The 13,118-nt window shown below is 42.1% G+C and overlaps 2 protein-coding genes across 6 annotated transcripts in view; one reads left to right on the top strand and one right to left on the bottom strand.

The window, feature by feature from the left end:
* Positions 1-583: 583 nt before the first annotated feature.
* Positions 584-5,962, top strand: DYNLT1 (dynein light chain Tctex-type 1). The gene is made up of 5 exons (XM_040599206.1): positions 584-711; positions 3,644-3,685; positions 4,840-4,963; positions 5,179-5,256; positions 5,543-5,962. The coding sequence occupies exons 1-5, from the start codon at positions 685-687 to the stop codon at positions 5,611-5,613; spliced, it is 342 nt and encodes a 113-aa protein (XP_040455140.1). The 5' UTR covers positions 584-684; the 3' UTR covers positions 5,614-5,962.
* Positions 5,963-9,111: 3,149 nt separating this feature from the next.
* The window catches only part of TMEM181 (transmembrane protein 181), a 36,026-nt gene continuing 32,019 nt past the window's right edge, over positions 9,112-13,118 (bottom strand). For all 5 annotated transcript variants that reach the window (XM_040598113.1, XM_040598114.1, XM_040598115.1 and 2 more), the window contains one exon: positions 9,112-12,983. In XM_040598113.1, coding sequence (XP_040454047.1) covers positions 12,905-12,983 — 79 coding nt within the window. In that variant the 3' untranslated portion in view covers positions 9,112-12,904. The remainder of the gene's footprint in view (positions 12,984-13,118) is intronic.

Here is a 13,118-nt window from a genome sequence, read left to right as displayed (position 1 = left end):
TTTTCAGTTGCCGGGTATACATGACATCCTCCGGCCTTCTTTTCAAGCTGTTTCCAGAAACAAGCCGCAGACCCCCCTTTTCCCAGGGAAGGGCCTCTCGGATCCACCCCCGCAGGCACGCCCGCGGCACACGAACGGCAAGCCACCCGCGTGGAAAACACAGGCGTGACGGGCCGCCCGTCCTCCCTCAGCCTCAGGCTGCGCGGCTTCCGCCACCGCCATGGCGGCCCCCCCCGCCGCGCCCCGCTCAGCAGCGTCTCCCCGCCCAGCTCCTCCGCGCTGTCGCTATGGAAATGGCGCCATCTTGGAGGGCGCCGGGCGGGCTCAGCTCCGCTGCGGCAGTCGACGCGGCGACCGCGGCGCTCCGGGTTGCTACGCGCCCGAGCCGCGCAGAGTGCGCAAGCGCGCTGGCGGCCGGCGGGGCGGGGAAGCGCCGGGCCGTACGGAGCCCGAGCAGAGCCGAGCGCGCAGGCGCAGAGCGCCGAGCGGCTTCTATGGCCGGGCGCCGCCGCCCGCGCGCAGCACTGCGCAAGCGCCGCGGGCGCCGCAGCCCGACGCGGCGGGAGCGTGGAGCCGGGGCCGGCGGCGCAGGCGCACTGCGGGCAGCGGCCGGCGCGTGGGGCGCAGCGGGTGAGGGGGCGGTGCCGGGGTGTCCGCTGCGGCGTGAGGGGCTCCACCGAGAAGATGGACGACTTCCAGTCGGGGGAGGAGGTAACGGGGCGGCGGGCAGGGGAAGGGCAGCTTCGGGCCACCCCTAGCTTCTCCTTGCGGGGCCGGCGCAGGGTCTTAGGCGATACCTGCCCGTCCCGGACACCACCCGTCGGCCTCCCCGCGGCAAGCCCGGGGCCACTGGGACACCCCCCACTCCCTCCTCGCCTCGCCTCGATCCCCCACCGCCCGCCCCTGGGGTGACACCGGCAGTTGGCGGCGGCTGCGAGCCGCGCGTCCCGGGCAACGCTGGAGACGGGCCCGGCCTTTGTTCCCGCCGCCCAGCCGGCGGGGCCGCCCCTCTGGCGGCGTGAGGGGGGGTTACCGGCCTCTGGCGGCGTGCAGTGGGGTTACCGGCCGGGCGGGGCCGCCCCCCTCCGCATTTCGGGGGCCGGGCGGGCGCCTCTCCCCGGCGGCGGCCCACGCAGGCCCCTCTGCCGCTGCGGGTCGCCCGCAGAAAGCGCTGGGGGTATCGTGGCCTCTGCCTCCACCGGCAGGATGGAGCAGGGCGCCGTGCTGGGCGTTTCGCTGGTGCGATTTAGGGGAGTGAAAGACTCGAACAAGCTATTTGTGTGCGGAGAGTCCAGGCAGGGATGCGCTAATGAGATGTTCTACCATGTTAACGAAGTCTGATAAATCAAGGGTCTTTTTCTTTCTCGTGCCAAATGGCTACCCAGCGAGCGTTGCTGTTGCAGAGCGACAGTTTGTCCGAGCTGTGGCGGTTTGCTGCAGTGTTCTTAAACAGCTGCACTGTCATTTGGTGAGACAATAGCAAAGCAGTGTGAGGGGTGAAGGGGTGTCAGGCTTGTGCTGTTCAAAAAGCCTTGTCCTGATTGCTGGGCCTGGCCTGTTTTACACAGTTATGGGTATTTTTTAAAAAATATATTATCAACATGCTCGAACTTCATTCTTATAGCTGTTTTCAAAAACGTCTTCAGTATTACTGAAAGATAATACGGCTTTGCAGTTTGCATTTGTTGGCTGGGAGCACCCCTTTTAAACAAGATACTGCAAACTACGTCTGCTTTCCTTGTGCCAGAGGTGTAGCACAGGAAAATCATAAAGCTTCTGTATGTTTTCCCTTTATTTTTCAGTACAAAAAGTATTTACATCATCTTACTTAAAGAGGGGCTTGTATTATTTGGCAGCTCAGTTTAAGCATATAAATCACAAAGCTGGATATCAGAACTTTATGTTCTGCTTTGTTGTGCATCTAAACCCATATATGCTCTCTTGCCAGAAAAGGAAGGCTGAGAAGTAACAGCAACCCTAGAACCAAATCCTCAAATCTCTTTATGGCCCTTCCCCACTTGCTTCAATACAAATTAGATATTGAAATGCTTTTGAGAACTCAGGTTGAATTTAATTTGGTTTACTTTGGTGAACAGTGTTTGTGCTCGCTCAAAGGTGTTTGCGAGCAGAGTTGTAGACTTTGTGAAGAAAAAACCCGTATATGGTTTATCGTCTTGCCAGACAGCACACTTCATGTCTGCCAGCATGTCTGGCATGCACGTTCTTAACTTATGCTTTATGGGAAAGACTATTTTGATAATTGTAGCTCTCATTTGGTTAAATACGCTGGTGCACTTTAAAATGTAAGCACCCGTAAAACCTAGTACCATGAAAACAAATGAGGCATATTAAAATTAAAGTCAAAGCTGTAAATAAAAGCCAGTTTGCCATAGCACATAAAAGCTTTTAGAAATGTTGAAGTGTGCGAGCAAATTGGTGCCTCTCAGTAGTTACAGAAAAGGCATTGCGTGCTGTTTCTTATGTCACGGAGAACTCTCAGCTGCTCCCATCTTTCTGAATGTCACATGTCATTAAAGCTGGCTAGGCTGTTCACCTTCTGACCAAAGGTTTATGAATATGATGTTGAAATCCTGAGCAGGTGTAATGATGTCCTGACTGCACACCTGAATTACACTGTTGTGCGTGTTTGCCAGCTGAAGAAGCTGACAGACCTCCCAGTGAAAACTCGGTCAACATAGGCTCCATTAGGTTAATTTTGAAATTCTTATTCAGTCTTTTGAAATCTGTTAGTTTGCTGTTATGTGTGTTTCTTCTCATTGATTCCTTTCTTCTGGTTTGTGAGGGGAGGCTATGCGATACCTAGTAGTAAAAACATGGTGGGTGGCTGGCTGTGGTGCCAAGTGCTCCCCTATCAGTGCTCCCTGGCCCTTTGAAGAGCTGCAGGGGGTGGCTGGCTCCCCAGCAGTGGTGGCAGCTTGTTTTAGCCACCTTACATGGGAGGCAGCAATTGCTCAGGGACTAAAGCACTAACCATACAAGTAAACAGATAGTACTTTTAAGATTAGTAAAATGTTGGGACCTTCTCTGTTCTGATTCCACGTGCTTCATCCCTACTCCCCAGAGCCTGAGAGAAGGCTGAAGGTGGTGGGGAGTCCAGCAAGCTAGATTTTCCCTTTGGTCTCCAAGGGGCAGTTTTCTTCTCCCCAGCTGAGGTTGTCATGACAGCTTTTCCTTGTGCTGTGAATTGATGTTTTTTCCACATATGTGCCTTGGAGATGTCTGTTTAACTGTAAGCTGTGTCTGCACAGCAAGCTTTTCTCTGCAACCTCACTGTGAATTGTGGACATTAAAACTTACTGTAAAATGAGAATGTGTGTGTGCATAAGTGCTATGTGTATTATTTTAAAATACTTTCAAGTTAAAATTTGAACACTTTGACTCAAAAGGCCAGCCAATATTAGTTAATCTGTTACTTTCATTACTTTGTTAAGAATGTTAATTTGAGCGGGTTCAGGGAGCCAGGGTACATATGAGCTAATAAGGGAAGGCTTGGTATCTTCTGACTTGCAAGAAATCTGACAAGCATAAATTAAGGTTCTAGTGCCTGTTCTTAACAAAGCTTGACTCTGTAAACAGAAGAATGTGTCCACTGATTATTTAAAATTCTACTTTTTTTTTGTAGACATCCTTTGTTGTTGATGAAGTCAGTAGCATCATTAAAGAGGTAAACAACATTTTCATTTTGTTGGTGTGAAAGTATAGTATGTTGTATGCCATATGCTGAGAGGCATTCGAGAAAATCTGGTAACTGATATGTAATATATTTCTAGAATGGTTACTATCAAAGTATAGATAATTGTTGATTTAACCAATGTATATGCTTTAAGTGGAAGTGACACCTAGCTTTAGTTGTGATGTGTATTACAAATCCAAAAGATAATTGAAATAATTTCATATGCTCCTCTCTAGTTGCAGTGTATCCTTAGTTGAATTTCTATGAGGGATAGGCATTTTTTATAGGCTGTCTGAATATGCATGTTACTGTGTTCTTTTGAGATGCTTTTCTTCCAAGATGAGTTTTTGTTTGTTTGAAATGTTTCTTAGCAACAAAAATAGTTCAGTCATGAACTTCCTGTGTAGAAAATTTCCAGAGGGATTTGAGTTTTGTGTCCCAAATTCCTCTTGTAAACTAGTACAATCTTTTTCTTGTTGCAAAACAACTGTTTTGGTCAGACTTCGTAAATTGAATCCACATGCTTTAATACATGCTTCTGTTTCTTCTGAATCTGAAATAATTTTGTGATTATTTTTAAAACAAGTTCTGTGAGGAAAAAATGTATCAATGAAAAACATGCAGCTTTAATGTATTTTGGTTTGTATCGTAAAGGAGAAACTATCCTCATAAGTAGAATGGGTTATTTGGCTGAAAGCTTCTGCTTTATTGGTAACCAGCAACCATGTGGGTTTTATTTCCCAAAAAGGATTCTGCTGAAAAGTCTGGAGTTCATTTCCATAGAATATGTGTGAATGAGCCATTGCTGTGTGTGTTTTTTCCAGTCTTTTCAGGACTGTTTAAATGCAAGACCCTTCTCGTAGCTCTGGCTTTGGGACATTGGGATAGGAATTAAAATAATCAAAATATCACAAAATGAAAAGAGAGTGGAATCTATGGTAATTTCCTCTATGCCTGGCTCAAACTCTGACCTGAAAGTTTTGTAATAATTGAAAACACTTCCAATGATCAGGATGGACAAGCAGTATTTAGGACTTTTTCTGTGGGTACGGGGGTCTCATCTTTAGTATTTGATGTTGGAATGGGCTAATGGGTGCCTGGTAGATGGACAGCAGTGCAGTTTATTTTATGTTTGTCACCAATAGGCCATAGAAAGTGCGATAGGTGGCAATGCCTACCAGCACAGCAAAGTGAACCAGTGGACAACCAGTGTGGTGGAACAAACGTTAAGCCAACTCACAAAGCTGGGGAAGCCTTTCAAGTATATTGGTGAGCGCAGCTTTCTCTTTTCTGTTGAAGCTGGTAAAGTCAAGTGCGCTGATGGCTAGGGGGTGGGGGAAGGTCTTGGCAAGAACCATGTCTATAAACTACTCATAAGCATGTATATATGCATATGTGTTGCATGTATGTACTATGCTAAGCAAAAATGTAGCTAAATGTTAATTTAGTGATAAATTACTAAAAGCTTCTCTACTGGCTAACAGTGACCTGTGTGATTATGCAAAAGAATGGTGCTGGGCTACATACAGCAAGCTCTTGCTTCTGGGACAACTCCAGTGATGGTAAGGAGCACAACTGTTGGGTTTTTCAGCTTGCCACTGTAATGCCAGTCCCTTAAGACTAGGCAGTGTACTATTCTTTTTTTCCAAGTGCTATAGTTTTGGAGTAATAGCATGCAGTTTGGTCTTTTTTCCTTGTGGCAGTGATGCCAACTGATACATGTGAAAATTCATTCTTAAGATTCTTAATGTAAACAATTACAAACCTGCATGTAATGGCTGCATATAAGGGCATGCACTTATCACTGTAACTTTCTTCTGTCTCTGAACCCCTTTTTTGTATTTGTAGGAACCTGCACTGTGAGATGGGAGAACAAGACTATGTATTGTATAGTCAGTGCCTTTGGACTTGCAATATAATTGCCTTGAAATCATTCATCCTTCTCTTTTCTACTCCAGCACTTGATTCCATCTCTACTTAAACTGTGAATACACTGAACAACTTCTGTTTTTAATGTACTTAAGTAACTTTGGTTTTTTTAAATGTAGAAATGTGAAAACATGTTGTTATATGGTTTATGTTTGTACTTAGTATTGTACCAGTGTTGCCATACTGTCTTAACACTTCAAGAACTTCTCTTCAAGGTGCTAATACTGAAATCTGCTGCAGTGTAAAACTTTCTCTAGATATCTTTTTTAAGACCAGTATAAATGAGACACCGACTTTCACACTTTCTACTCTTGGTTAGCATTAAATTATTGAAATTCATAACAATTGGTGTGACTCATTTAAATGTAAGTCTCTTGTTATTTTTAAAAAAGGTTCCAGTTCTTTTAATTCTCTTCAAGGTAGTTGAGGTATGTAGCAGAACACAAAGCAGTTCCATAATTTTGCCAAAGTCAATACAAAATAGCAAGAAAATGAGGTGATGTTTATGAGAAGTTAACCTGGCTCTGGTTTTGGGACAGGTTTAATCTGATTGTACGGTATTTAGGGTATGGAAGGATAGCAGAAATAACTATAACCTTTGAACAGAAACAGAGGTGGACTTTTTCGCATTGGAGAAGTGTTCAGCAAGCTATACATGGATAATCGTTCACTACTGCAGCCAGTTACACCTGTCAAGTAGGTCTTAAACTTACCTGCTACCTTTTATACTGGTTGTGCTATTCAGTGAGTGTGATGAGTCCTGAGAGTTGGTGAAACGTGATCCTTTCTGAAAGGGGGGGGAAGCTGCCTCAAGGTGTCCTTACTAAATAACATGTGGATAGGTCTCCTGCCTTCTAAAGTTGCAAAGGAAAAACAAGTACAACAAGTTTTTAGCTTAGGCTTGGGTAAGGTTTTCTTTGTCAGCTAATTGAAGAAATGGAAGCATGCTATGAATTTCGGACTGCCTGTGTGAACTGCTGTGCTGCTGCTGTGAGCAGTAGCTCATTGCTAGTGAAGTGGAAAGAATTACAAAGCGAGCATGGGAGAGTATTCCCGGGCTAGAGTTAGTGTGGGTGACCTGCATTTGCTTCTATTTAGGAAACTCTGTCAAATATTTTCAGAATCTGGCTGTCAACTAAAGCTGTTTAGAATGAGATGGCTACTAATACAACAGTATGTTTCCATGATCTGGAAAGACATAATAATGAAAAATCAAATGACAGTAGAAGATATGTTTTTTATAGTGCGAGGTGCGCAGGGGTGTGCTCAGGGGTGCTCTCTGTGGTAACTCTGTGTATCCAAACAGACTGTGTAAGACCCTGTGCTAGGCCAAGGCTTCAGTCCTCTTCCTGCCTATGCATTTCTGCTGTCAAAAAAGTTTGGGAAAAAGGTTGATCAGCAGGTTTGGGCTTGGTACATTTGAGACTTCTAATATAACTGTAAAAGTCATATATTTCTGCTAGCATACCGGTTCCAAAACATCTCTGTAAACATGTCCTTCATGATAAGAGACTTCTTTATTCTAGCTTATGTCCTTGTGAATAATACAGGGCTATACTGAGTGTATATACACCTTGTACTGAGGAGTGTATACCTTACAGTTCTGTAGCAGAGTTTTAGCAGAGTATTCAGTGTCAGAAATAACAACATCTGTAAAAAGAAAATATTAAAAACAAGATAAATTGAATAAAGTACCTGAAATAGCCATCAGGGTGAGAGAGAAACTTGTTATAAAGAGAATAAATCGCAGAATCACTAAGGGAATTTTTAATCTGGCTGGTTGGATACTTTATCTCCTTTCCATTAGCATGCCAGAATAATAATTGTAGTGTAGTATCTACTCCAATACTTATTTTCATTTAAAAAAGTAGTTTTGTGCACTGTGAGTCAGTATTTCCTTCTAGAAACACTTGGGTTTTAGTCGGGCCATTCAAACATTCCTTATCTTTTGTTCATGTTAATAATAGCAAATCTCTTGATTTTTGGGGTTTTTTTTTGTGTGTGTTGGTTGTTGGTTCTTGCATGTGCTGAACTGCAGGAAAATCAGTGTAGAAGCTGTACAGGAGGAGAAAAACACTGTTGAATAAAACTAGAAGTTGTGCTACAGAAAGAGAGTTTTATAGATGTGAGCATTTGAGCAATAACCAACACTTCCAATGTAACAGTTTTAGGATTACGGAAGGGGGTTTAGGGGTTGTGATTTTTTTGGATGTTGGTCCCCCCCTCTGCTGAACTTAGGACTTTTCTGTGAAATGCTCAGCCATTGCATATTACAGTGTCTCAGTGTTGTACAGTTAAAAGATTTTTAAGTTCTAGGTATCTTCAAGCACCTTAACCACCTTTTTCAAAGACTGCTGGCCAGCTCACCTCAGTGCCAAAGCAGAGCATTAGAGTGATGAGCTTTCAGAGTCCTTGCTCCAATTAACTGGCTGTCCAAAAAAGCCTAGCACAGACTGTGGGCTGCGGTATTCAGGAAGGTAATTATGAAGTTGGTCTCAGTTTCCTGTCTTTAGCTTAACTGCCATGCCTCTTCGTGGGACTGCCGCATAGAAATTGGGGGCGTCAGCTCTGATCTGGAGGGGAGGAGGAAGAGGAAGGGGGAAGTGGGGGGGTCATTATTTACTGTAACTGCCACAAATTAGTATGGCCCGTCTTCTACCAGTAACTGTTTTAGCTAAAACCTAAAGAAAATCACTTCAGAATTAACTGCTGCTGGTAAACGAGCACTACCCTCTCTGATATTAAAGTGGGAGTGAGCTAGTTGTGTATCATTTGTGCAGAGATGTTTACAGATACTTTATACAGCACACAATGAGATTTCACTCTCTCCTTGAGTTTATGTAAGGAATGGCATCACCTCAAAGAGACATGCTGATGGCTTCTGCAGTCTAACAGCTGTGAGCAAGCGAACTCTTGGAATATACAGAGCTCTAAGGAGATGAATGACATCAGCATCTTCACCATCTCTGAGCTTTTTTTATTACTGGCCCCTGGGCTGAAGGTGGGGCAGCCCTTCCTGGGTGTGCTGAGAGGATGGATCACTGCAGGGTAAGTAGGAGAATGTACAGCCCTGCTGGCAGAGGCATCTGACAGCAGCTAACCTGAAGCGTGCACATGTAGCAGAAAGGTAGGTGCAGCTAACATCCACCAGGGGAGGTTTTACTGCCAGCATGACACAGCGGGCTTTGCAAAGCCACTGTTAAGCCGTTTGAGAAAGACAGAGGGGAGCTGGCAAGTGTATTTCTTAGGAAAATTAGCAACCTGTCCTTCCACCTTCAAGCCCAGGCAAGGTAATAAAAAAACAAACAAACCCCAAGCCAAAACATAATTGCTTAAGGAGGGGGTCCAGGAGGCTGTCAGCACAGATTGACCAAGGAATTAACTAAGTTTAAATATGCATGAGAAAATACATGTAAACTGAAAATGTGTATATAATGAAAATGGTAGTTAGTCATTCACTAGAAGGAAAAAAAACCCAAGATACAATATAAAGATATAAAACTTTATTATGAACATATTTAACAATGATTATGCACATGAAGTCTTCCAAGAAACTCAATACCCAGTTTTCACTTGAAGTATTAGTTTTTCCTTCATATTCCATATTAGCATGAAGTTTTCAGACATAAATGGGTAATTTGCTGTCATTAACAATGTATAGATACGTAGAATATTTAACATGTCCTCACACACACTGTCTCAAAGCAGCATTTAATTACAGCTTCTCATTAAACAGAGCATTTATCTTACACATTTTTATACCATTTTGGTACACAATTTTTTCCATGTTTTCATTTTACATATTTACAAACTTCTAAAAAAAGTGTTACAGTAATGCAAAGGTTATTACTGGCATAAGCAAAAGGAAACGGGGCAAAAATTAGGTGACTATGGATACAAAGTTGTCTTTTGGCTCAGAGAAAGACAACAGACCAAAGTCTTTCCTAGCTGGAACTGTCCTCCCATTTCCCCCAGTGTTAGTGCCAGGGGTCTGCCGCGCTAGCTCCTCCTTACTGGTGTTAAGCCTTATGCTTCCTTTTGTTTGCCAGTCCTAGGAAAGCTTCCAACCAAATCCAACACCAACTCTATTTTTAAAGCAACTACTACAGAAAGTGGTTGCTGTGAATGGCTCATGCTGAATGATTATTGGTTTCATTGAAAGTCACTCTTGATCATTGTGTACATGGAAACCTTGCAGTTATTTAATAGATGGAGGGCACCTCCTTTAGAGCAGGAACATTGTATGCTGCTTTGGGAGCCTTTTGTATATTTCTTGTTATGCAGTTCCGCTAGTGACGGAAATAATTACTTTAGCAGTAATGAAAGGAAAGCGAGGCTAGCTTCTTGCCAAGATATCTTCTGTTTCACCCTTAGGTTACAATACTTATAGGTGAATTCATGCCACCTACTCCCAAGCTGTTGACAATCCATATTGTGATATTGCTCAGATACTGTCTCTGCTTACCAGCTGTGGAAATAAGAGTGAAATTGAGATTTCTTGCTAGCAAAACTGTTTCTGTTTCACTGCTTTTGCCTTTTTACTGTATATTGAATTTGATGTAATAATATTTCAACCAAGCTTACCGTTACACTCTAGCACTTCTGAAATACAAAGCTCTTATGCATGGCAAACATTTCCTAAAATATATTCTCTAAAAATTAACAAGGAAACTATTTTCTCACTATTTCCACAGTGAGACACTTAAAGTATACATTTCCCATTCTCAGCTTTCTTATTTCCACTCTGAATGTAGTGATGTAGATAAGTTAATGGAAACAAAATGGCAAGTGAAATGGGCTGAGAACAGTTTAGACAAAAAATCATTATCTCAAAGTTAGATTAAAAATATTTCCTTTAGTTAATAAAATCCCAAAGCATGATACTGTATTTCAGGGTTAACTGTAACAACCAGTTCAGGCTGTGATAAGAAATATTAGTATACATTGCACATTGGTCAAATCAGAGATTTTCTCTCTTCAGAACAGAATTAAATGATACCAGAGCCAAAAGAGATCTGAATATATAAGGACCATGTAAATAACAATTTTTGAAGACCTAATTCCTGTACCCACTGTTGCTCCAATGGAAGTCAAAAGGATTGGGGTATGCAAAGGATGCCTAGTTGGCTCCCAAGTTTGATTCAGCAAATTCAAAAAGCCTCAAGAGAGTCACTTCAGAATAGTGAGAATGGGCTCTCCGCTTGTAGGATACAAAGATCATCTCCCATATTTGTTAAAAAAAATATCTAAAATGAAGGTGCTGAAGGTACAGCTTACTGCAGTTCACTGGAAAGAAAAAAACTAACTTGAAATACTTCTTTCATGTTTTCCTATATGCTTTTCTAAACTGAAACCAATTAATCAAGAAATGAAGGGGAAAAACCTCCCCCTCCTCCCACTCCAGCAGTTTCCTTGCTTTAGTCCTACAAAAGTGCTTTGGCTTCTCACAAATAAATGATCCCTGGTACAGAAAGTTTTTAATTTCAAATACCCTCAAAAAATTTCACAGCTCTACATAATTTTAGAAAATGTTCTCTCTCACACACACACGCAGCATCTTACCACACTTGGTCTTTAACAGAGCACTGATTAAATCTAAACTATTCTATGATCACAGGGTGCAACCACATGAAGTAGTTCCTTTGGTCCTCTCTAAGAAAACTGCTAATCCTGTGAGGTCTCCCCTTCACGATCTTGGAACAGCTACCAGGAGGTCACTGCAATGGGAATGGTCCAGAACAGTTATTGCATCAAAGCAGAACAAGTCTTACTTTCTCCCCAGCACAATTCAGCAAGTCTAGTAGGACTTCATAGCATTCGTCTGCTTAAACTACTTCAGTGATGAGCACAATTCCCTGGTGTAAGCCAGCACCATTTTTTCTGCCTAATACGTTAACAGTGCTTTTGAGAGTCTTCTACAGCAGCAGGGCAGAGAAATTTTACAAGAGTAAATCACAGTACTTTCAAACAGGTCAAGTACCTGAAAACAAAAGTAATTAGAAACAAACAGTATCCACTTAAATAAAGAACTGAATGATGGTGTAGGTGAAACCAACTTTGAAACAGAGAAGCAGCAGCATTGTACTAGGAATACTTAATTCCCATATAACTTTGTTCCAGCACAGACTGGAACACAGATAATCACAAAATGTGCTAGTAAGTTCTGATCAATGCAGGAGGTGACTGGTATGACAAAGAAGTTGAACTATGCACAGAACATCTCAAAAGCTCTCTCATGCATGTTCAACACATAAGCAACCACAAATTGTTCCTAGGGTGTAGATTAACTATCTATTAATTCAACTTAAGGAAAAATTTTGATGTAGAAAAGCCTCTAAAAATTAAATGTTTGAAAATTTGAAATTGTAATTCACTATGAAACTTTCATACTATATTATCTGTAAATGCAACAATATCATCCAGCATATAAAAAACCCGGAGAAGAGAGTACTGGCTTCCTTCTGAGATTTGTTGCTGTCTGAATATTACCATTTGAAAGGGCTGCTTAAAAAACCAAACCAAAAACTGAAATAAACACTTTTGTTGTGGCAGTAAAGCATGTTAAGAAACATCTTATACAAATGATTTTGCACCACTGAGGCTATTTTGGCTCACTAGAAATTGACTATTTGTATGTATCTTGCACCTATGAGTCTGGTAACGTTCATTTAGAAAATGTTTTTAAGCCTATATCGCTTCTTCAAAGGAAGAATGGAAAGCTCATGTTTACTCGCATTTAAAAAAAAAAAAAAGAAAAAACACTAAAACACTTCATTCCCTGCCTCCCCTGCCTCCAGCTCAACAGGCTAAGGTAGAAAAATGAAAAGGAAATGAGGCACTTTGTACAGCAGTGGACAATATGCAAAGGAGCTAACACAAATAGAACAGATGAATGACAGTATGCTGTACAGAATCCTCAAAAAAACCCCAAAAACAAAACCAAAAAACCAAGCTGCAGCAAGGAAGCAATTTTAAAATCAGCATATAATGTGACACTTCTAAAATGGAAATAGACTTAAAGATTTTAGTCCACAAACATCCTGCTATCAGGCATTTTATAAGATGTGTAAAAATTCTGGTTTCTTAAGTTTTCACCACAACCTTTTCAAGCATCCTTTTTTTCAGTTTTAACTTTGTAAACAAAAACAGAAGCAGGATTTCCTTCCTGGGAGCCGGTGTTCAGATGACAGCAGACTGTAAGGAAGCCAAGGAAGTTGTCCATCTAAGAAAACTTAAATTGGTTTAATTCCAGCTGAACAAGTCTGTCTACGTCAAAATCACTCAATCACTGTCCGATTCCTCTTTATACTTGGCTCTAATAGCTTGACCGTTCTGAAGTGGCATTTCTTCATAGTCACTCCTGTGAAACAGATACTTGTTAAAACTTCTGAACATGGTGTTGAGAGAGGAAGTCAAAAATAAACAGAAAAGTTCTAAACTACACTGAGGTATCAAATTGCTGTTTGGGTAAGAAGCTGGTTATCTGTTTTCCTTC

The sequence above is a fragment of the Falco naumanni genome, chromosome 6 (genome assembly GCF_017639655.2).
Source record: "Falco naumanni isolate bFalNau1 chromosome 6, bFalNau1.pat, whole genome shotgun sequence".
Taxonomy (NCBI): Eukaryota; Metazoa; Chordata; class Aves; order Falconiformes; family Falconidae; genus Falco; species Falco naumanni.
This window is presented reverse-complemented; position numbering and strand designations above follow the sequence as displayed.

Coding starts and splice junctions, on each gene's coding strand:
- DYNLT1 (XM_040599206.1), top strand. CDS start 685: ATGGACGACTTCCAGTCGGGGGAGGAG. Junction 712..3,643: donor ACTTCCAGTCGGGGGAGGAG/GTAACGGGGCGG, acceptor TTTTTTTTGTAG/ACATCCTTTGTTGTTGATGA. Junction 5,257..5,542: donor CTGGGACAACTCCAGTGATG/GTAAGGAGCACA, acceptor TTGTATTTGTAG/GAACCTGCACTGTGAGATGG.